The sequence below is a fragment of the Sphaeramia orbicularis genome, chromosome 15, assembly GCF_902148855.1.
Source record: "Sphaeramia orbicularis chromosome 15, fSphaOr1.1, whole genome shotgun sequence".
NCBI lineage: Eukaryota > Metazoa > Chordata > Actinopteri > Kurtiformes > Apogonidae > Sphaeramia > Sphaeramia orbicularis.
This window is the reverse complement of record NC_043971.1, coordinates 32,278,233-32,301,145: the sequence shown is the minus strand read 5'-3', so window position 1 is coordinate 32,301,145 and position 22,913 is coordinate 32,278,233. Positions and strand designations below refer to the sequence as shown.

The following is a 22,913-nucleotide window of genomic DNA, read 5'->3' as shown; positions in this document are numbered from 1 at the left end:
TTGGTCAGAATATGTACAGTCAGTCCAGCGTGGGTTTACAAGGCTGACAATTAATACTGAACAAACAATAACTCAAACTATGAATTATGAAAGAGCTGCAGCATCTGAAACCGACCACAATGAACATTTGACAGATAAACAGAACCACAGTGCTTCAGTTTCAGCTTCACAGTTTGTCATGTCTTTTATGTATTGTGGTTGTCTCTCTCAACTCACCATATATTTTTATTAGTAAGTTTTTTATTTTATTTTTATCAATTAGTAGAAATTTCAGGTGACCCCATTTGAATTCCAGGCGACCTCATGTGGGGTCCCGACCCCAAGGTTGAAAAACACTGTATTAGTCAATTGGACAAGGCGGCATAAATGCAATACTATACAATAAGCAGTACGTTCAGTCTTGTCTTTGCAGATCAGAATTTACTACAATGTCTGTCTGTAAGCAATAGACCTTTCTGTCCTGGTATATAACCCTGGTAATGCTTCATTTCCTTTTTCTTTCTTTTAAAAGCTCTTTCTTTTAGTCAGGGTTGTGTATGATGTGTCCTGTACAAGCGCTTGCACAACCGGCAGAGGTGTTTGAGCGGAGCCTCTGAGGCTGTAAATGGATCTGGTTTTGCAGCTGCTGCACTGCAGATATTGAACATTAAATCTTCACTATTATCAAATCCATAATCAGACCTCTTATCCCCTGATCCACCATTATTAAAGAGCTGCTCTCAACAGTGCTGTTGAGAAAGGACTGAAAAGTCACATCTCCAGAGCCCAGTTTTGTCTCCTCGCTTTTATATTTTTAAACTTATTGGAAAGCTGCTGAAATCAGACCTGTGGGAAAAAATGACAGAGGTGGGAAGGCATTTTGTAACATGAAAGAAATGAACATGGCAGTACATATTAATAAACCTCTGTATTTTTAAAGGCTAGGGTTGGTAACTACACTGGTCTATTTTTTTTTTTTTTTTTTTTAGAAAATATCTGATTTAGAGATTAAATGTGCTAAATCTGACATACTTTAATGAGCTAAATTAGAAAACAAATGACAAAAGTGCTGGATAGGTGATGTTTTCAATGTATGATGTATATGATGAAGTGTTATTTATTGGTTAATGTACATTTATACAATAGATGTCTAAATGTTCAACTAGACAGAACCTTAAAGGTGAATGTATTGTAATGTAGAGACAGTGTTTTAAAGTACATCTAGAAGCTCTGAGGCAAACATTCCTTTTCAGTAAAACCCATTCTATCATTAATCCTCAGAATTTCACCTTGTGACCAAATTACAAATTGGAAACAAGTGTTCAGAGAACGCAAACCTCCGCCAAGCACCTCGAACGGTGTGCATGTGTGGATTGAACATTTCTTTTTAAATTAAACAGTTTGAAGGTTGTTCCATACAGCAGAAAAAGTTGAAGCTTGGTACCAGTCATGTGTATTTCAAATTATATTAAATTCCACTCAATATTTTTGTTGTTATAATGAAAAATGTGTCATAAATGGGATTTTCACTGTTAAGTTGAAATGTCCACAGAGTCCACATTCCACAGTGGATGTTGACAATTTTGTGCCACATACAAGATATTGTTATAAGCTACGGGTGTATCAAATTGAAGGCTAATTGGAATCGTTTTGTATTTTTTATGAATTTTTTAAAAGTGCTCAGTGATGAGAGATAGGAAAATTTGAGATTTGTGACCTTGCTGTGACCTTGAACTTTGGCCGACTTGGCCCAAAATTTAATGGGTTCATCCCAGGGCCTAGGCCTATCTGTGGGTAAAATTTGGTAAAGATGGTTGTAATAGTTTTCCCGTAAAGTTGCTAACAAACAAACAAACAAACAAACAAACAAACAAACAAACAAACAAACAAACAAACAAACACACAAAGCAAAGTGATCACAATACCTCCTGGTGGAGGTAATTACAACCAAACAGCATTTTGGACTGAATTTTTCCTTATCAGTGACACAAACTTGGTAAAGTTTCACTACTTTTATTCTGGAGGCATTTTACTCATAGACCAGTGCTATCCATGCTGCCAAATATTGCGTCTTTTGTCATCTTGTGCCTTTTATGTCTCTGGTCCTAAAGGGGTCATATTTTGCTAAACCCACTTTTATTAGTCGTTGGTATTTGTGTATTCCGACCCTAATTTGGACCCTCAAAGAGTTTGAATTTGAACCCTCCAGGTTTCCACAACCCGTTTCAATTCCTTTCGTTTTATAACTAGTTACATCACAACATTTACACACATAAGGTCAAGACTTCCGCCGAACATTTCTCCGAGTACAACATCATTGTTTATCAGCAGCAGTGGTTGTAGTCCATACTGAAAATATATCCAAACTTCGAGCTGATAACTTAAAATGTTCAGTTGTTGGTTGTATTAACGAACTCAAGTGGCTGAATGGGACAGAGCAGCACAGCCAACAACCTGGAGGGGGCGGGGCATGAAGTGGCTGATTTGTATTTAAAGGGCCAGCGCTCAAAACGACCTTTCTAGTGTCATTACTCAGAAATAGGGTTGGAGATGGACCTGTGGAGTTGAATTAATGAAGACTTCAGACCCAAGCATAGCATTCACAGTTTATGTAGACCACAGGGAAATGTTAAAATGCATAATTCCATTTAAAAAAGCAAAATATCACTCCTATAAATCCTGAATTAAGTGGTGTTAACATTGTATTACATGTTTTCACCAGTCTGCAAATTAGGATGGAATTACTTTACTCTATTAATATGTTGCTTATAGTTTCACTAAATTAACATAAAGCATAAACATGAACTCCCACGTGGGCAAATTATTCACTGACCTTTTGTTTCATGTTGAGTTACTTCATTGTTTGTGTTGGTTCATGATAAGATGTTGACTGGTTATCAGATTCATTTTATTAAAGTAAAATTGTTTGTGTATTTCTCTGATGCAGCTGCTGTCTGTGTGAAGCCACCAGTCTGTGGTTTTCAGATTAGAAAATGTATAATCTGATTGCTTGCAGGTTGCAAGTAATAGCAGACAGAAACAAGAGAAACATTTATTTATTATAGCACTTGCTTGTTGTACACATTAAATTCAGGAGTTTCATTGTTAACAGGGGCCTGGGCTACAAAATTATAATGAAAAATGCTATAAGTATTATTGCAATAAATGTCTTTCTAAGATTATAATCAGTGATGAAAGAAGTAATTTTTTTATTCCAGTTTGATTTATGCGGCCATTTATATATGTCAATTTAATAGATAATTTGGTGGAAAAGTATGAAAGAGTCCAAAAAGTCACAATTCCTGGTAAAACTGTTGAAGTGTCAGACAGTGAAAATATGTAAATATATAGACTACACACCAGACAATTCCAGAGGTGACATCATTGCAATTGTTCCGTCAGTGGAGAAGTTGGTGCAGCTTCAACATGACCAGACTTTAAGTGACTTTGACCTGTTTTAATACTTTCTCACCTCTCTCTCAAAGATAAACCCTTTCACGCATTAATTATGAGAACCTTAGTCAAGATTTTTGTCCTGATTGTTTTTATTCCTCTTTAGGCATGAAAAATACAATGCGATTGAATTTTTTTAATGAACCTAGTTCCAAAAATGTCCACTCAGCTGGATGCCATGTATTTATTTTTCGAAGCAAAGAAACATGTATTGAAAATTCAATATCAGAAAGTGATATGCTGCGTTAAAAGTACGAAATAAAAATATTTTTAATGCCGCTAATCTGATGTTTTGTCACATTTGATCATACATGTTAGTGCAGATCAGGTTTACCAAGAACAGCAAAGTTATAGTAATGGTATGAATGTCAGTGTATGGCAGGGGTGTCAAACTCATTTTAGTTCAGGGGCCACATTCAGCCTAATATGATCTAAAGTGGGCCGGACCAGTAAAATGATATAAATAATAGCTTAAGAACTTATAAATAATGTCAACGCCAAAGTTTTCTCTGTGTTTTTGAGTGAAAAAAGTAAAATTCTGTGATGAAAATGCTTACATCTACGAACTGTACTTGAACATAGCATGAACAAATATGAACAACCTGAAAATTCTTAAGAAAAATAAGTGCAATTTTAACAATATTACACTTTAGTTTGTCATTTATACATGTGCATCACAACTTACAGATCACAGTGGATTTACAAATACACAAAATATTTAGTAACAGGCAGAATATTGGTAAAATTCCACATACGTCTCATAAGAAATTTCATATTGTTCATATTTGTTCAGGTTTTTCACATTTTTTGTAAAAGGATAGTCTGTAAATATAAATATTTTTGTGTAATTTTCCTTTTTTTACACAAAAAAAAAGACAAAAATTTATGTTTTTCATTATTTATAGATTGTTATTATTGTATTTTACTGGTTTGATCCACTTCAGATTGAATTGACCTAAAATGATTTCACATACTTGATTGTTAATATCTTCATTATAATTTTTGCATTTCACAAATTCATCCTAAGGGCCAGACTGGACGTATTGGCGGGCCGGATTTGGCCCCCAGGCCGTATGTTTGACACCTGTGGTGTATGGGATGGTGCGTAAGTGTCCACTGTGTTGGCTGATATGGAACTAAAACAACAAAACCCATGAATATACAAGAGAACAGATGGAGAATAGCTGTCCACTGTAGTGACCACTATGCATGAAAGGGTCTGGGGTGCCATAAGGGGGGGGTTGGTGAAAACATAGGTTAGAAATAAGTAAGTAGAGTAAAAGAAAGGCACAGAAGCCGTGAGTCGGATGCCCAAAGTTAAGTTTGACTTTCATATTCTCGCCAGTTGCAGTTTTTACGTTATGAAACGCACCACTATACCTTCAGTCCTTACACTATGACCCCCCCCCAGCTATTACGACACATTATTTCAAGATAATGTTTTTTCCAAAGGGCCCACAGCGTTTACCTTCATGGGATCCACAATTGGTAATGGCGTCCCAGGAAAGGATTAAGGTAAAATGCAGCAAGGTCGCCTTTTGGTTTTGGTGGTATCATGTGCAATGAAAGATTCAGTCCATTCAGGTCTTTAACAAAAAACTAGACTATTTCTTTACCATAAACTGCAACATTTGTGACTATTAAAATGATCTTTTAAACTGACAAACATCAAATGTGTAAATGGGGGCTAAACAGACTCAAACAGGCTCAAAACATTATTCATCTGCATTTCATGTTTTGCAAAGTTAGGACCCATTGAATATATATTTGTCATATACTGATCAAAAATTTTAAGCTGCGAGTAATCATCTGGCTTCTTCAACTCTCGCTCATGATGAAAATCCAGCTTTAATTTTACAAGAAAATATGAATTTGACATTAATCGTGATAATCCTGACAAGTGATGTGAACATTTTTCTTTAGATAATACTTCAAATCATCAGGAATGGGAAATCCAAAGAACTGTAGATGTAATGTGTCCCAGTATTTCCCAGTTTTTATTTGATTTGTGAAATTTTGGGTTTGACGTGCTCTAAATTTTGACACCGAAATTTGCTAATATACAGTCTACCAGTTCCAAATACTGTTAATCTATCTTTGTGCTTACTAATGTCTACTGACCCTTAAAAAAACATATTGGTTACCCCCTATTTTGCTAATAAGCAGCTTGTTTCAATGAAAAGGCTGTGAAAACCCCCGCCTACCACAACATGACACAGGCAGTGACTAGTGGGGGAACTAGTGAAAAATGTGACCAATTAACGGAATCAATGCTAATGTTGCTTTGTGTCTGATGGAGGAGTAAAACAGAAACTCCTCACTAATCAACTGTTAGATGAATGTAGGTAATGTTTACAACGTGTCCCACTGAAGTGAATCATATATTAAGAAGAATAAGTACTTTTAAGGCATTGCACATATACTCCGAATGCAGATTGTATGCTAATGTGTTTTAAGGTAATCAGACAGCAGACGGTCTCTGAATTCCCATTGTGATGGTTGATTGCTTGTTCGTTTTCTCTCCAGGTATTTTTTCTTCTATAGCTCAGCTTGTCCTTCACCCCCTCCTTATGACCTTCCTTACATTCTGCGCCTGCCTGTTCATTCTCTTGTTTACACGTCGCCCATGGTAACATTGCTGAAGAAGCAGATATAGTATAAGAATGAAAAGCTACTATATTCTACTATATTCTCAAGGGAATGCAAGATAATACTGCATTAATGCGTTATAATCCATTACTTATGCACATATAGTATCGGCCCCTCCTCACGCTATCATCTCCCCACACCCTAATCTCTTAAAAAGATTAGAAAAAATAAATAAATTAACAAATAAGAATGAAAAGCATCAGGGAAGCTGTTTGACGCAGCGGGTAACATTAATAGAAAGTAATCAAATTGAATTTCTCTTGACTGAAAAGTAGTGTTCTCCTTTTGACTCAAGTATTTATGTGTTATTTTTTTCTTGTTTATATTGTTGCTGCGTCCCACCCTGCTGAGCAAAGTGGGCATCAGCCACAGCTTGAAGTCACATTACCTACCAGTTAATTGGTGATAAAGATCTGCTTTAAGGTGAATACTAAAATGGCAGAAAGCAAAATGTCCTGCTTAGATCATCAGAGCATCATTGGCTTTTAAAGGGAAATGGTTTGTAGAAGTGTACAAAGACAGAGGAGGAGGAGGAGGGGGGGGTGTTTGTGGCTGCCAAGCAGACTTGTGTTTTGTAGATGTAGAAACCATAGCACATTCCCCCATGTGTCTAATATAGGATACAACTGTACTTGGCTTCGCAATCAAGAATCTCTCCAGAAAACACGTGGGATTAACCCAGTTTTGGTTCGAGTTTCAAAGGGTCCTGAGGAAGAGCGAGCCAATGGGAATAATCATAAATGTCATTTTGCTTTGCTGTTCTGAGGAATGCCGCTTCTTGGGAAACGATGTTGGGATGTTACAGACAGACTTTGATGTTTAAGCAGCTTGTTCTAGTGGGGAGAAATATTGATATGGCAATGTATTGCATCATACAATATACACAATATGGAGGATTCTGTTGGGTTTCTGTAAATTGGCTTAGAGTCTGGTTTTGACCAACTCTATATATAAAGTGTCATGAGATAACTTTTTTGTGATCTGGCGCTATATAAATAAAATTTGATTGATTGAGTGATTTGATTGGTTTTCCCCTGTAAGTCGCTTCGGAAAAAAGCATCTGCCAAATGCATAAACATAAACATAAACATATCATATTGGTCTCCCATCAAATATCAGTCATCGATTCCCCTATCGATTTCCTCATTTGTACTTTCATGTCGACTACATAACTGCGGAGCTCTTTTTGGTAAACACTCTAATTATAGTTTGTTTTTTTTTAAATTTGGGTCATTTTTATATATTTGAAATTAGATATACTACATATAACCCCTTTGGGTGTATTTTCTTATTCTTTCTTCTCTCATATATGATTGTCTTACAATGTATCACGGTACTCTGGGGCGCCGCTAGCAATTGTGGGCCCCATGAGAGCTAAACGATGTGTGTATGTATGTGTGGGGGGTCCACAACTAACGTATCTGACGCTGGCATGCAGTGAAAGTGAAACTTAACATGCTTTCATCGTCCAACTCCCAGTTTCTATGTCTATTATACAGCGGATCTTACACAAAATTTTCACAACTTCTAACCAGTATCCACTGGACCCCCTCCTCTGCTCTATGGGCCCCCCAGAAATGCTGGGCCCCATGAATTTGTCATGTTTACCCCCCTTTTACAGTGCCCCAGACAGTATCACACAATCATAATATCATGAGTCCACTGTTATCCTGTTATTCCTGCTCCTAGTTTGTTCTGTTAACACACACGTCTTAAACACATAACACACAGATTCAAGATCTTTATTTGTCCCATGTGGATGTACAGGTACACTCAGTGAAATGAAATTGCAACAGGCACTCCTGTGCAAACTGTGCATAGCTTGGAATAAAATAAAATAGAAAGACTTGCAGTAGAAAAAATAATAATGAGATAAAATATACATAAAATATGTAGATGTGGACATGTGATACAGTGTAAACAGCAGGAATATGTTTCAATATGTGCGATTTGGAAAGTTTTTTTTTTTTTTATTCAAACACATTTATTCAAACAATTAGTCCTCTCTTTGCATTCTTCTTGTTTAATTAACACAAGCTCTCTCAGCATCACAGAGCTCTAAGTGAACTGCAGCAGTGGAAGCGTTGAAGTCCTTTATTAACAATAAGTCTGCTTGACTTTCCTTTTTTAGCGCCTTTTTAATAGCACTCTAACCACAGCCTGTGGTCTCAGTCATGCAGCTCCGTCTGTCTAACGTGGTTTTCATGCACCACTAAAACCAACAAACTACTGTCGGCACATGCTCAAATAGCCCATTAAATAAAGGAGGTCCCTTTTTATGTTCCTGTTAAGCTTAATATGGACTGAGGATAAACGAGGAGCCGGGCCACACTCAGAGTGCAGGGCACGCTTATAAGAAATGCCTTCACGTCATCACTGAATCTGGTCTCTGAAGACAAGCAACATCAGACATTTAAGAGACAGAGAGGTTAAGAAAGATTATGTTGCCAGCCAGGGGGAAAGAGGGAGGAAGAGTAAATAAAATGTCAGACACTATCGCTGCTCAATGTTCTACTAAACTCTCTTGTACCCTGCGTGACATTACACATACCCTCGCAGTTGCTTTACGTTTGTATCTTGAGGGATTAGCAGACGTGGCGTAAACAGAGGCGCATCATGTTCTGTCAGTGTTCTTTTACTGATAGCAGGAGGGTGAAACCTCAAACAACCTCTTCCTTTTGCACTCACTGCCTCCTACCAGATCCTCACATGGTCGACTCCTGTGTCTCCAGCTCCTCTCTGGGTTTGTAACATTTAATGGGGCTCCATAGGAAGCCTGCTGGGCCCGCTTCAATGCAGACATGCTCAGTAAGGCTGTGGGAGCATTAGGGACAGCCTCAGTCGTCTGAGAGAGATGCTGAAAATGCAGAAGGGAAATGCGACTGTGATTCTCATATTCTCCTTGAAGCCACTGATCCACTTTATATTTTACCCTAAAACTCCCATACCATAAATGTCTGGGCGAGAATTCCTTTGACAGCTAATTAACATAATTGGCTTCAAACTTTAATAATTTTTCTTCAGTGTGAGCTTAAAGGAGTAAATGCGATGTTTAAGGGGGGGGACGCAAAGAAGAAGAGAAAGATATCAAAAGGAAACAGCTGTGCCATTTTGTGACCCACTATATGAAGTACAAAAGGAAAAGATAAAAACAAAATAAGAACTAGGAAGGACAATTTCTTTCTGCCACTTGTTTTTTTTTCTTCTAACTCTATTCCTGTCCAGAGATAGCAAAAGACTGAGTTCCTCATAAACTGTGTGAGAGCATCTATAATTGATGCTCTGTCTGTGGCTGTGGTCTTATTGCAGAGGCCCTTTAGGGGACAGCACATCTCCTAACAGGAACAAGAGTGAGCTTTTACTCTTTCTCTACACAGTGGGGTCTACAAGTCTTCAATAGTGCAGACTGGTGTGTGTGTATGTGTGTGTGTGAGGCTTACGTGCCTTTGTTGTGAGCTTTTCTTTGTCTGAAACATTATCGGTGTGCTTGAATTATTGAGAATTTAGCAGAACAATATTGACGCACATTTGTGACCCCTTTGTCTGCATGCCTGTTAACGAAAATCCATGAGAGCGCCCCTGCATGTGAGATAGCAGAGTTTGATCTTACTCTAAATTGGCTTTTGCTATGTGTTTTTACAGGAAGTCGTACGGACAAAGGAGGAAAGCTGGACGACACAGCAAAACCAGAACGCTATGAGACCACCATACCGCTACTACTGCAAGGCCAGGAGCGCAGACCTCTCAGCCAGCTCAAAACTGGGGTAAATACTTAAATGACAACCCAGCTGCATGACTTAAAGGGGTTATATTCAGCTAAACCAACTTTTATTAGTCTGTGGTACATTTATTTGTGTATTTGGGGACCCTAATCCAATCCAACTTTATTTGTAAAGCACTTTAAAACAACTGCAGTGGACCAAAGTGCTGTATACAGGGTGGGGAAGCAAAATTTACGATATTTTGAGGCAGGGATTGAAAGACAGTGTATGACCAATTAGTTTATTGAAAGTCATGAGAATTCATTTGCCAAAGGAAAATTTACATAATAGAAAATGTTTTTATTCTATGTGTCCTCCTTCTTTCTCAATAACTGCCTTCACACGCTTCCTGAAACTTGCGCAAGTGTTCCTCAAATATTCGGGTGACAACTTCTCCCATTCTTCTTTAATAGTATCTTCCAGACTTTCTCGTAATAGTTTTGCTCATAGTCATTCTCTTCTTTACATTATAAACAGTCTTTATGGACACTCCAACTATTTTTGAAATCTCCTTTGGTGTGACGAGTGCATTCAGCAAATCACACACTCTTTGACGTTTGCTTTCCTGATTACTCATATGGGCAAAAGTTTCTGAAAAGGTATGGATAATAGTGTTAGGTATGATTATGACATCAATATATGTTTGGTTTCAAAACAACTGACGTAGTGCCTGCTGAGAAAAAACAACTAAATGTTCATCACACCAAAGGAGATTTCAAAAATAGTTGGAGTGTCCATAAAGACTGTTTATAATGTAAAGAAGAGAATGACTATGAGCAAAACTATTACGAGAAAGTCTGGAAGATACTATTAAAGAAGAATGGGAGAAGTTGTCACCCGAATATTTGAGGAACACTTGCGCAAGTTTCAGGAAGCGTGTGAAGGCAGTTATTGAGAAAGAAGGAGGACACATAGAATAAAAACATTTTCTATTATGTAAATTTTCTTGTGGCAAATAAATTCTCATGACTTTCAATAAACTAATGGGTCATACACTGTCTTTCAATCCCTGCCTCAAAATATTGTAAATTTTGCTTCCCCACCCTGTATATCGCAGGGTTAAAAAAAATTGCAACGTCAGTTTATTCTAATTTCATGCAGCCCTACTTTATATTCATTTTGGCAAAAATCAAGTGGATTTCTACAACCCATTTAATTTCTGCTTAATTTGTTAGACGACATTTGCACATATAGGTCAGGACTTCCAACAAACATTTCTCCGCGTACGCCATAATTGTTGGTCAGCAGCAGCGGTTGTCATCCATACCGAAAATATGTCCAAACTTCGAGTCAATTACTTATAATGCTGAGATCGTTGAATGGGACAGAGCAGCACAGCCAACAAACCTGGAGGGGGGGGGGGGGGGGTGAAGTGGCTCATTTGCATTTAAAGGATTTACCGCTCAAAACAACTTTTCTGGTGTCATTGCTCAGAAATAGGGTTGAAAATGGACCAGTGGAGTTGAGTTAATGACGAATTTAAACCCAAACATAGCATTTACAGTTTATGTAGACCACAGGGAAATGTTTAAAAAATGCATAATTCTGTTTAAAAAAAGTAAACTATCACTTCTGGCTCAGGAAGCAACCGACCTGATGCCAGTGCACCCCCAAGAATTCAGCCAAGTACAGATAATCTGGCTTTATCTTTGACATAACCATAATATGTGCCTCTTTCCCTTGTTCCTGTTCGACTTCTTCAGTAGAAATCCCCTTTCCTCAGCTATGTTTATCCACTGCTCTTTCCCTGTTGTGGTTTCTCTCCCTGCTAGCTCCTTCTTCTTTGCTTTGAATGTGCCCGCCTTTGTTTGTTGAATGCAAGTTAGGCCCGTAGGCGGTACACACTGTGAAACAATTTAAGAACCTTGTCAGGCTTTCATCAGTTCTGCCAGTCAGCAGTGCACTAACCTGCTGCAGTAAAAAAAAAAAAAAAAAAAACTGTGGTGACACCTCATACTCATACTTATACTGATCGTGTCTTGTTTTTTCCTTCAGTGAATCATTACGTAAAACAATGAAATTAGAAAAAAAAAGATGCGTATATAGCACATATGCACGCTCGATTCAGCCCTTTCTGGACTCACTCTTGTGTGCTTAGGCAGGAAAAACCAACATACCCGACCTACTAATGCTGGAAATAAAATGTTTGAAGTTCAGCATCCCCCCACCACAACTTAAGGAAACTTTTCCAGAGGAGGGAAATGCGTAGGTGTAAAGAACTCCCAAAGCAATCAAACATTTTTCCTGGTGCAGGGAAGTCATCGTCTGGGAGAGTTGTGTTTTTCTAGCTTTGTGCGCCTGTGTCAAAGTCAGTAAGTGAAGGGCAGTGATGTTAATTGCAAAAATTGTATACTGTCTGTACTGTAGGAAAACCTGTCACTTTTTCTGGGCATCAGGGAAAAAGTAACATCTTACTTATCGAAATGGAAGTAATTAATAATTCAGCCAGTTTGGACCACATCAGATAGGCTTAAACTTGGAGCTACTGCTGACTTAAGGCATTTTAGTTGAGGGTGATACCAGAGTTTACAGAAGGCTATCTTTACAATGACCTTCCCAAATTAAAGTGACCGCTCGTGCACCTTATGATTGTCTTATCAGAGACTGTACCAAGAGTTAAACCTCACTGGACAACAGATTTATTTAGCCGGCCCCCGTACAAACAGAAGGTTATCGAGCAGTTAGAAAGTATTTCTGAGTCATTGCTTATAGTCTTTGCTGAAAAACTGAACGCACATAAGAGCAGCAGCACTCACTGACCTCAGAAAGAACCGAAGTCCGCTGAAAAAACATAAGCCCGGTCAGCAGACCTCGGACATGTCACTGGGGAAAGATGACAGATTTCCTCTGAATATAAAACATTGGAACACAAATCTGTTTCTCAATGTGCATGTCTGGCAGTTTATACTTCCTGTTACTCACAAGATCTCGCCATCTCTATCACACCTTTTCCCATGTTTACCCCTTTTTTTTTTCTTTCTTTGCTCTCGGCTTTAAGAATGTTCTGATGGACCACAAGAAAGAATAGTCTTTGTTTCTACCCTGTTGTTCAAGAAAGCAATTTTCTGAAGAGTGTCAAAGCATTTCATATCACACACACTCTTCTGTTTCAGGTTTTGGTCTCATAAATCTCCTCAACACCTTCTTTTCTCAGGCACTTGCAGAAATAAATCAGTGTAGTGTAAGTTGCTCTTGATGTAAAATGTGTCATTTTCCAACTGAAAACAAATACCAACGCTAGACTCACAGCAATATTCGCCTTCAGCTTCGATATCCGTCAATAACAGACTCGTTACAGTGCATTTTATGAGAGACCGTAAAGTTTGTTGAGGTTTGCATCTGTATACACTTGAAGCTAAACTCTGTTGCACCTACTTTTGTGTCAGACCAAGGAGCTGTAGGATGTGAAAGGTCTCTTCCTGTTCCTCTCACACTATTGTACCTTGCCACATCCTGCTTTGTATTCAGCTTGTGTGTCAAAGTAGGGCGAAACTTCACACAAATGCTAATCCAGAGTCTGGGTGGGTAATATCCGGACAAGGCTTCAACACTCATGCCATGTTTTTGTGTTTCAGAACTATCCCACGTCACTCCAGCTGCTAGTTCGGGCGGAAGGCACACAGCTGATCCTGTTGCTGGAAAAAAATGAGTGAGTTTTCCTCTGTTTCATGTTCCACAGCAGCAGAGACCTGACCTGTATTATATTGGTCACACCAGGAACTAGTGGTCCTTAACCCATGAAGACCCAGTGCTACTTTTGTGGCAGTTCCTAATTGTTTTTTTTTTTTTTCCTATTTTTAACTTTTCTTAAGTGATTTATCACCATTTATTCTAATTTATGTTCAGTATTTTTGCATTCTTAAGTGAAAATCAGGTATTTTCCTATATCTAATTTACTGATTATGATTGATGTCCATAAAAGCTCAATTAAAGTTAAGAGTTATTAAATCAAAAACAAACAAAATGCAAGAAAATGTGACTTTTTCAGTAAAATATATAATCAACTGAACAGAAAAACAACACTGTTATTTATCAAACTCCATGGGTTTTACTGGTGAGTCAATGGTGTAGAAGATGACAGTGTTTCCATGGTAACTACGGAGCCTCTGAACATCCAAAAGGGTCATATCTGAAGACCATGAGAAGATGACAAACTGCATTTTACAACAATTATTTACATGTATTGATAGGATTAGTGGATCAACAACTACTTAATGTTTTATATCAGTAAAAAATTTCGGTGGCCAGTGTATGTTTGGGTCTTTTTGGGTTCAAGTGAGACCGAATCCACACTACAATTGTCCCCAGTCTTGGTTTATTGTTCTGTCTTAGGTGTTGCACTATAACTTAATCTACTTGTAGTTTTCTTGATTCTAAGTTTTAGTTGGTTTCCTTAACTCAGGACTTTTTTTCCTGGCATTTTCGTATTCATGCTCCACTACCAAAAAGAAGAAAACAAGGTGTGAACCAAACTTAGAGGCCAGAAGCAAACTATGGAGATTTGTTCCACCCTTAGAATGAACCCACCCCACAGCTGGCAGAAGATATGTATGCAAGAGGAGTATAAGTTGTATGTGTCTGGATATAATATAGCATATTAAAGAAAGGGGGAAATAATATGTCCCCTAGTGATTAGACTCTTTTATGGTTCAGCCCATCTGAAGGGCCAAGAGATGAAAGCTGATAAAGAATAAGACAGAAAAGAGCTGTGAAGACAGGCTCATCCTCCCCTCCTTTGCATTTCCTCTCCTCTCATCACTTCACTCCCTTCCAGACTGCGGAAAATAACACAGTCAACTGTGAAACGAGGATTGGAGATCATGTGGAGTTCATAAATATGTAGATGCATAGACACATGCTAACTGTTTCATATTGAAAGGAAACAGTACCAGGATACTTGTCCAGGAAGCTTCACTAGAATGATGGCATTGCTGATTCAGGTCTTGTTCCTGCCAATGTTTCTTATTCAGAGGGAGTGGAAGTGTAATATTTTATCTTGCTGCTTTGGGATACAGATATTGACACTGGGATGATGGATCTGGTCCACTACAAGATGGACTGCCAGGACTGGTAACTCTTAAATAAACATAGTCCAGACCACTGAGGTTTCCACACTACAACTTTTGTTGGGGTTCAGAATATACGAGAACATTACTTTTATTGATGTACTTATATATTTTATGTTTTACATGCCATAGACCTAAACCCTTGTGAAATATTTGATCCTATAAAGATCTGAGATTTAAATGGATAATCTCAACGAGGGATGTAACAATTACCGGTATAACAATAAACTGCGGTAAAATTGCCGACGGTTAGTTTTACCGTTTAAATTCTAATTATCATGATAATCGTGTTTGATTATCGCACTTTTAGGGGAAAAAACGCCTATGTAGAGATCTGCTTTTATGTCAAATATTTGAGTATAGTTTTAATTTATTACAATGTTAATTTTATATACCTAATATTTGGAACCAATATTCACTTTTAAAATCTTTGAAAAGGTTCGTTAAGCATCTTTGTGTTATTTATGCAATAAATTATATAAATTTTTCAAATCAGATTTTATATATATATTTTTGTTTTCTGTCCTTTTATGTTGATATAGTAGGTTAAAGTGAAAAAAATAATAGGCAGTTGATATAGATGAAGTTGTGCTGAAAAAAAGATACTAAACATGGGTATAATAAACATTTGTTTATATAGTATATAAAGGCAAAATCAAAAGTACTGAAAAACGGACAAAATAGGCTCAGACCACTAAGGTTTAATATTTGAATGTTTCCGCAACAGAAGGTACATTGTGCCTATTATTTTATTTATTTATTTATTTATTAAATACAACTTGGTTAAATTATTACAGTGTGTGTATTAGTACTTTTTCAACATTTTGAGCACAATTTCAACAATACCGCAATAATAATGATAACTGTGATAATTTTGGTCACAATAACCATGATATGAAATTTTCATATCGTTACATCCCTAATCTCGACAGACATGACAATGACACTGTGATGTAATTGTGTCTAGTATTAATAATAGACGCTAATGTTACTCAGACCGGCTGACCATCACTGTAAAAAAGCAAGTGGTACCAGGCTCAACAAACCCTGCCCCCCACAACATCATGCACAAACACAAACAAATGGTATAAATAGCAAAGACATGCATACAACTGTGTGTAGGGCTGCACAATATTGCATACTAAATACAGTATTTTTGCAATATTTACTGTTGCAAATACTGTTTTTTACCAAATGTCTTGAGTCACATTATTGGGACAGAATGAATGATTCGGGAAGTGATTTTGCTGAAGTGTACTTTTGTGTAGAAAATTCAAAGTATACTAGTCAACATTTGCTAGGGATCAGGACTATAACTTTGCTATATTCGGAGGTGTAATTCTGGAAACTTGACAGTTTATTTTCCCAGTGGAGTACAGCCTGCGGATGCGGATGGTGGCCACACACATTATTGACATCACACCATATGTGTTTCAGAACATTCTGAGTGGTTTCAGTGAAAACAAAATTGGAAGAGTAATTGTTGTGAACTCTAATTTCTAGGGTTGTATCACCCTTTTGCCTGAAAGGGCAATAAAAATGTATGTTTTTTTACCTTTTGGTCCATTTTTCTTTACATGACTAGCCAAAGTACACACATAATATATGAAGTCACCCAAAATATTGTACAACATCAATTATTGTGCAAATATAAAACTGATCCCTAGCAAATGTTGACTAGTGTATTTTAAACAAGTGATGCCAGGCACAACAAACCCCGCCCCTCAAACATGTTTCGCCCATTATAAGTAAATGGGAAGATTTTTTTAAAAAAATCATAAAAAATTTTAACTTTGACCTACCTTTCCCAAAATGTAATGAAATCTATTCTGGGTCACTGGCAACTATAAACCCAGTTTGGTATGAATTCAACCAATAATTTTGCTGCTAAAGTGTTAACAAAAACAAAGAAACAAACAAACCAAACCAAAAACAATACCCATTGCCTCGCCTTCTGGGGGGGGGGGGGGGTAATTAAGACTTGAAAATGGTTAGTTACTGGTTGTATAGAAACAGTTGGACCACTAAGGGTTAATATTGTCTTTGCTCATGTCTATGCTCAGATGTAAGCCACTGCTGCTACAGTCATCTAAACAACAGTTGATTCTCCTGCCAGCCTGTCTGTTGAGATGACACATAACCACTACTGACGTCACTTGCAATGTGCTTTAGCAGGAGAACAGAATGCGTCACAAAGAAAATCATACATTTGAGCATTTCAGTCATTACACAAGAGCAGCCAAGAGTAGAAAAAAATTTAAGTAAACATCTTGGTAGGTGCTTTTTACAAAACAAATATCAGGGTAATCTGAAAACTGATCAAATGTATGGCCCATCAACACTAGATATAATATATTTTGCTAAACTGATATTTTTCTATGTGTGTAAGCCTCTCATTCACATATAAACATCATTTTAAGTGTGTATGCATGTGGATAGGGAACACAAAGAGAAAACGATGGCATCACACCCTAATCTGTACATCTGTTGTATCCTTATGTAATGTACTTACACATAGAACATAATATACAGATAATACAAGTGTAAATCAGTGGATTACCTGTACTAGTGTTGTGGCAAAATCTACATAATATAAAGAACATGTTGCTGCTAGACACATGAGTCTATGTCTCCAGCCAATAATATCAACAATGTCTGCAGTTTATAGTCATTTTAGATACTTTGAATAACAAATTTTGTGTGGATATTTTTTTTTAAATGGAGGAATATAATACCTGTTTAGAATATTATCCTTGGTAGTGTGGACATGACCTTAGTCTGGCTCTGCTGGAATAATCCAGTCATTGGGCAACTATTTCAGTTACATCTCCCTTCTTTATGGCATTTGCGTGTTGCCACTTCCTTGGCAAAGAAGCATCTTTTTGATGTTTTTTTTCCCTTTGCAGTTATTGAATGAAGATTGTGATAAATTTAAAGATATTCATGCCAGCCAACCAAACCAGACAGTTTATATCCCCATTCAGGAATGATAGTTTATAGTGCCAGACCGATCACCAGTATTTACAAGTCTGACTCCTTCTATTATATTTTACCTCATCCATAAATTTCTGTATTGTGTGCACTGTCACAGTCAATAACAGTAAGTTTAGAAAATCAGTGTTCTGTGGACAAAAACACTGTACCTATTGACCTTTCCCGCCCACATTCTCAGTGTGACCTCTAGTGACCCCGGCATCAGCTGTGAATCATCCGTCACCAGCCTGGGGCCTGGTAACATGCTGCCGTTCCCATCCGGCCTGTTCCCTGTCAGACCAGATGTGTCCTCTGATATCGCTTCAGCAGTTCAGCCAAATCAGAACAGGTGGTCTTTGACCTCTACGTGTGTCTGTTTGGTCGGGGCTGTCTGGGCAAGATGACGATGACGATGAATGAAAAGAAAATGTCATGATTTAGAGACATCTTAATTCAAGTCTGCCACCTGCCAGTACTAAGCCACTGCCTTTCCCCGTTCTGACAGATGTATTTATGTGTTTATCTGTATCCAAAGCTGCCCTTTTGGGTGGAAATCACTGACCAGTGCTGTCAGTGTGGGTTCCTTCACTGTTGTACTGTCATAGGTTGTAGCACCGCATTATGTAATAATGGTGCAATATGTAATAATGTAATCATTTTTCACCTCATTATATAATTTTATTTTCATTTTATGTATCTATTTAGACAGGGACAATGCACAATATTCATTAACCTTAAAAAGGAGAGCTGTATTGTACCAGGTTCTAGCACCAGTGCTAATTTCCACCTGTAGTCCCTGGGCAGGCTGATGTTATCATTAAAAAAACAGACATTAATTAAAACTGAAACATTAAAAAAACAGTAAAAAAAAAAATGCATATTTATAACTCCATCTATATAAAATATTCATTCACATCCAACCATTCCCTCTTATTGCTCCCACCACAGTCCGTCACACACACTCTGAACATGTTTACATCACATTACATTATGTTCACAGATTTGGTTTGACAGTAGCTGTTTTTTCACCATGCGGGAGAATGTGTGATCATTTGTAATTGTTAGTAGTTCTGTTGGTAATGTGTTCCACTGTCGCATGGCCACACATGAGAACGATGAATTTGCAAATACTGTTTTGTGTCTTGGAATCCTGCACTCGCCATGTGCTGTTGATCGAGTAGTTCGAGATGTTCTTCCAGAACTCATAGAAATAAACCTTTTCAAGGGAGGAGCAGCAGAATTATGGATCACCTTAAACAACAGACACACATTTGTATACATGATTACATTTTCGAAGCTTAAGATCTTATATTTGGACAAAATTGAGCAGTGATGGAATGCTCGTCTTTTCTTAACGCCACATTTTGTAATAACATGCCGCATTTTGTAATAAAATTCTTGAATGCTTTTTGTAATAAACTTTGCCACATAACTTGTTACACATTGCAACAGTTATTACAAAATACAGGTGTAGCAATTTTTTTTTTTAAAGAACGTGTTATAATTTGGTGCCGTATATAATAAACCATCGAAAAACCATTGAAATTGATGCCTTAATTGGAAAAACCATCATACCAGCAGAACAACATGAAGCTTTCCAGCTTAACCCATAAAGACCCAAACATCCACCACCTTCCAAAATCATCTACTGATATAAACTGTTTAATTCCCGTTGATCCACTAATCCATTTAAATAATTGGTGTAAAATGCAGTTTGTCATCTTTTCATGGTCATCAGATATGACCCATTTGGATGTTCAGAGGCTCCGTAGTGAACATGGAAACACGGTCATATTTAACAACATTGATCCACCAGAAAAAATCCATGGAGCGGGATCAATGACAGTGGATGGAGACACTTGGTATATGTTCAGTTAATGATAGACTTGACTGAAACAGTCACTTTTTCTTGAGTTTTCTCGATTTTTTGATATAATAATCCTCAACTTTACTCTGAGCTTTTATGAACGTCTACATGATTAGTAAATAAAATCTAGGAAAATATCTGATTTTCACTGAAAAAACACAACATACAGAAGACAATATTACAATAAATGGTCATAAATCACTTAAGGACTGTTAAATATAGAGAAAAAATTATTTTGGAACTGACACAAATGTAGTAGGATGTTTCATTTGTCAAACCTAAATCAAATGTAACTGTATCCATTATAATAGAGAATGTGTTTGCAAATTAGAGACAAAAGCTGCACTAATTAAATATTACTGACAAAATGCGGCAAAGTTTTTTACAAAATGCGTTCAAGAATTCTATTACAAAATGTGGCGTTATTGCATAATGAGGTGGAAACTTATTACATTATTGCATATTGCACCATTATTACTTAATGCGGCACAACATAGCTGTGATTTGTTTGCTGAACATTTAATTCTGAAACATTTTAAGTGGGTCTGTCATATTATGGAGCTCAGTGGGTGACACAGTGGGTCAGCTTTTACAAACACTGATTCATGAAAAACATCATGATTAACACTGATACAAAAAATAACCATCAGTTCCAGAGGGGAAGAAGTAAAGAATTATCCAATTCTAAGAATGATTGGAATATATATCAACTTTTTTGCTATATATTGTAGATTTTTTATGCAATGTTAAAGTAATGATGGAAATGTTTAAAACATTAACCGTTAATATGGAAATTCTGAGGGTAAACGAACCAATGCGCCTTGAAGTGTTTTGTATATTTATAGTTTTGAGTACAGCTAACTCAAAGTGGATGTTTATGCTGAGTTACAGCAGGTTTGCTCTTAAATCTCATCCTATTTTGCTTGAATCTGCTGAGCCCATGCAGTTTGTTGATTTGGCACCGCCGCAGAGCCCACCTGTTCCAAGCCCAGTGTGAAATGATCTCAGTCCTCACCAACATAAACAACCTACCACATCCAATTAATAAACCTCTGTTTGTTAGCCACTTGGCCCTGTCCCAAGACAATTTGGCTGCAGCATGACAGGTACAGATCTACAAAGGAAAAAAAAACAGCAATGGTCCATTTAAGAATCTTTGTCTGACACAAAGAAATTCCTGTTTGGCTTCGATTGAAGATAAAGAAAAGGTAACTTTAAAATAGTAAAAATAATGAGTAACAATGCTAAGTTGTAAATGCTAACATCAAAACTGTTGAGGGTTAAATGTGTGAGTGTGTGTGTGAATGATTTATTGCTTATTGTGTGTGTCTGGGCCTTTTCGTTGGATATCTAGAGTAGATTTTGTGTCTATTCCACAAAAATCCCAGCTTTTGCTAAATCTGATTTCCCCATCTGTCTGAACAGTTGGGTGGTGGAGGCCAAGTCTTTTTTTTTTTTTTTTTGTCTTGCTAAGATCAAACTGTCTGAAAAATATACTAGTGGGTCTGATACCACTAGATCTGTTTTACAGAGTATCGCTTTTATCAAATATCTCCATAAGTGTGTCACAGTTGCAAGATAAGCCTGGGAGTGTTCTGTTTAAAATGTCTTGTGTGAATGTCTGTGCAACAAAAGGCGCACTCAGAGTTAAGAGTTAGTCCCTTTGCGTTCATTATTAGATCTGATTCTGTCAGCTGTGTAATGAAGGAGCACACTTAGCTCAGTCTGGCCTGTCTCCCTGAGTCCAATCGTACCAGTCTTATGTGCCATTACCCTCTTTTTTCCTCAAGCTTGTTCATTCAAAATCGGAAACTCATTGTGGCTGGAAAGGGAAAAATGTTTTCCCATTAGCCCTTCATGTTTTTCTTTTTCTTAGACCACTGGGAATAGTAGTGTCATACACAATATTTAAGGTTTGACATGTTATACAGTGCAAACAGTGCCAGACAGACATGCAGACTTGTGCCAGCAGCTACTACTTTGATGTATAGCATTGATCAACGGCACAGTTGGCCAGCTTCGAATGATTAATGGTAGCCGTATAGGACATTCCACATTAGTCTTGATTAAAGACTTCAATAGGACTGTCTGGGGATCAAAGTTGTTTGTATGTGTGTGTGTCTGTGTGAAAGGGAGTGCCCATCACGGCCAATTTTACAAACTTTTCTTTAACAAGCATTATTGCCGGTTTCCTGATTTTCATAGTAGGTTAAGGAAAGTTGTGCCCATTTGATTTGTACCTGGGTGTTTGCATCTGCAGCAGTTGCGCAAAGCTGTACTTTTTGCATCAAAGAAGAGAACAAAGAAACCTTGGATTTCCAGTATTTCCACTCAGTTCAGTCTTGATTCAAAATCAATGTCACGTTTTATGAATGAAATTATTACCTCATTCTTACTTACCTCACTTACCTTTAATTCTATAATGCAGTTTGCTTGCCACGTATCTGTTACAATTATGAGTTATTTCTGTCCCATTGAACAAAATGTTGATATCAAGAAAGACTCCTTTGTGTCTTTCACCTTGGAATACAAAGCGTTTCTAACTAGCTCCCTAAACTAGCTCGCAACAGAGGACCATGTGTTTCCCAATGAGAACATTTCCTTTCATTCTTCTGTGGCAGGAAAGAAAAGAGGAAAAAGCCCTTTTGAAACACATGGCCACATCTAAACAACATCATTATGTTTTTTTGACAAGAAAAAAAAATCCCCATAGCAACATCCTATTCTGTGGGTAAGAAGATGCACTCCATTTCAATAACACAGCTGACAATGCCAGGATCTCTCTCAATACGTGATACCACACAGGAGCTATATTATTAGCCAGTGCAGTCAATAAGAAGAGGCTGGGACCAGACAAAGACAGATCTTTAATTGGATCTGTCAATAGTATGAGATAAGTTGAACTGTGTGTGACTCTGTCCGTCAGTGGCGGCATTTGAGTGGGATTTAACTATCTGTTTGCCTGTCAACTCGGGTGCTTAGTCAGGTATACGAAATGAACTATTGTGTAACTAGCAGTAATGGTAGATTTGTGTGCAGTATAAATGAGCTCATGCTGACCTAATGACCTAAATGAGGGCAGATAGTTGGAACAGCAGAAGCAGAAGCAGACTTCTCCTAGTAGCACTTTGGCAACTTATTCTGCGTCTTGGACCGACTCTTCCA

The 22,913-nt window shown here is 37.4% G+C and overlaps 1 protein-coding gene and 1 long non-coding RNA gene across 3 annotated transcripts in view; one reads left to right on the top strand and one right to left on the bottom strand.

Annotated features, from left to right (window-relative positions):
* The window catches only part of adam12b (ADAM metallopeptidase domain 12b), a 147,899-nt gene that overhangs the window by 13,765 nt on the left and 111,221 nt on the right, over window positions 1–22,913 (top strand). For both annotated transcript variants that reach the window (XM_030155523.1, XM_030155522.1), the window contains exons 2-3: window positions 9,724–9,845; window positions 13,418–13,491. In XM_030155523.1, the coding sequence (XP_030011383.1) occupies window positions 9,724–9,845; window positions 13,418–13,491 (196 nt within the window). The remainder of the gene's footprint in view (window positions 1–9,723; window positions 9,846–13,417; window positions 13,492–22,913) is intronic.
* LOC115433938 (uncharacterized) lies at window positions 1,919–11,030 on the bottom strand. The gene is made up of 3 exons (XR_003937438.1): window positions 11,020–11,030; window positions 4,184–4,189; window positions 1,919–2,025 (listed from the first exon to the last, which is right to left on the bottom strand). It is a non-coding gene; the product is annotated as an uncharacterized LOC115433938 (long non-coding RNA).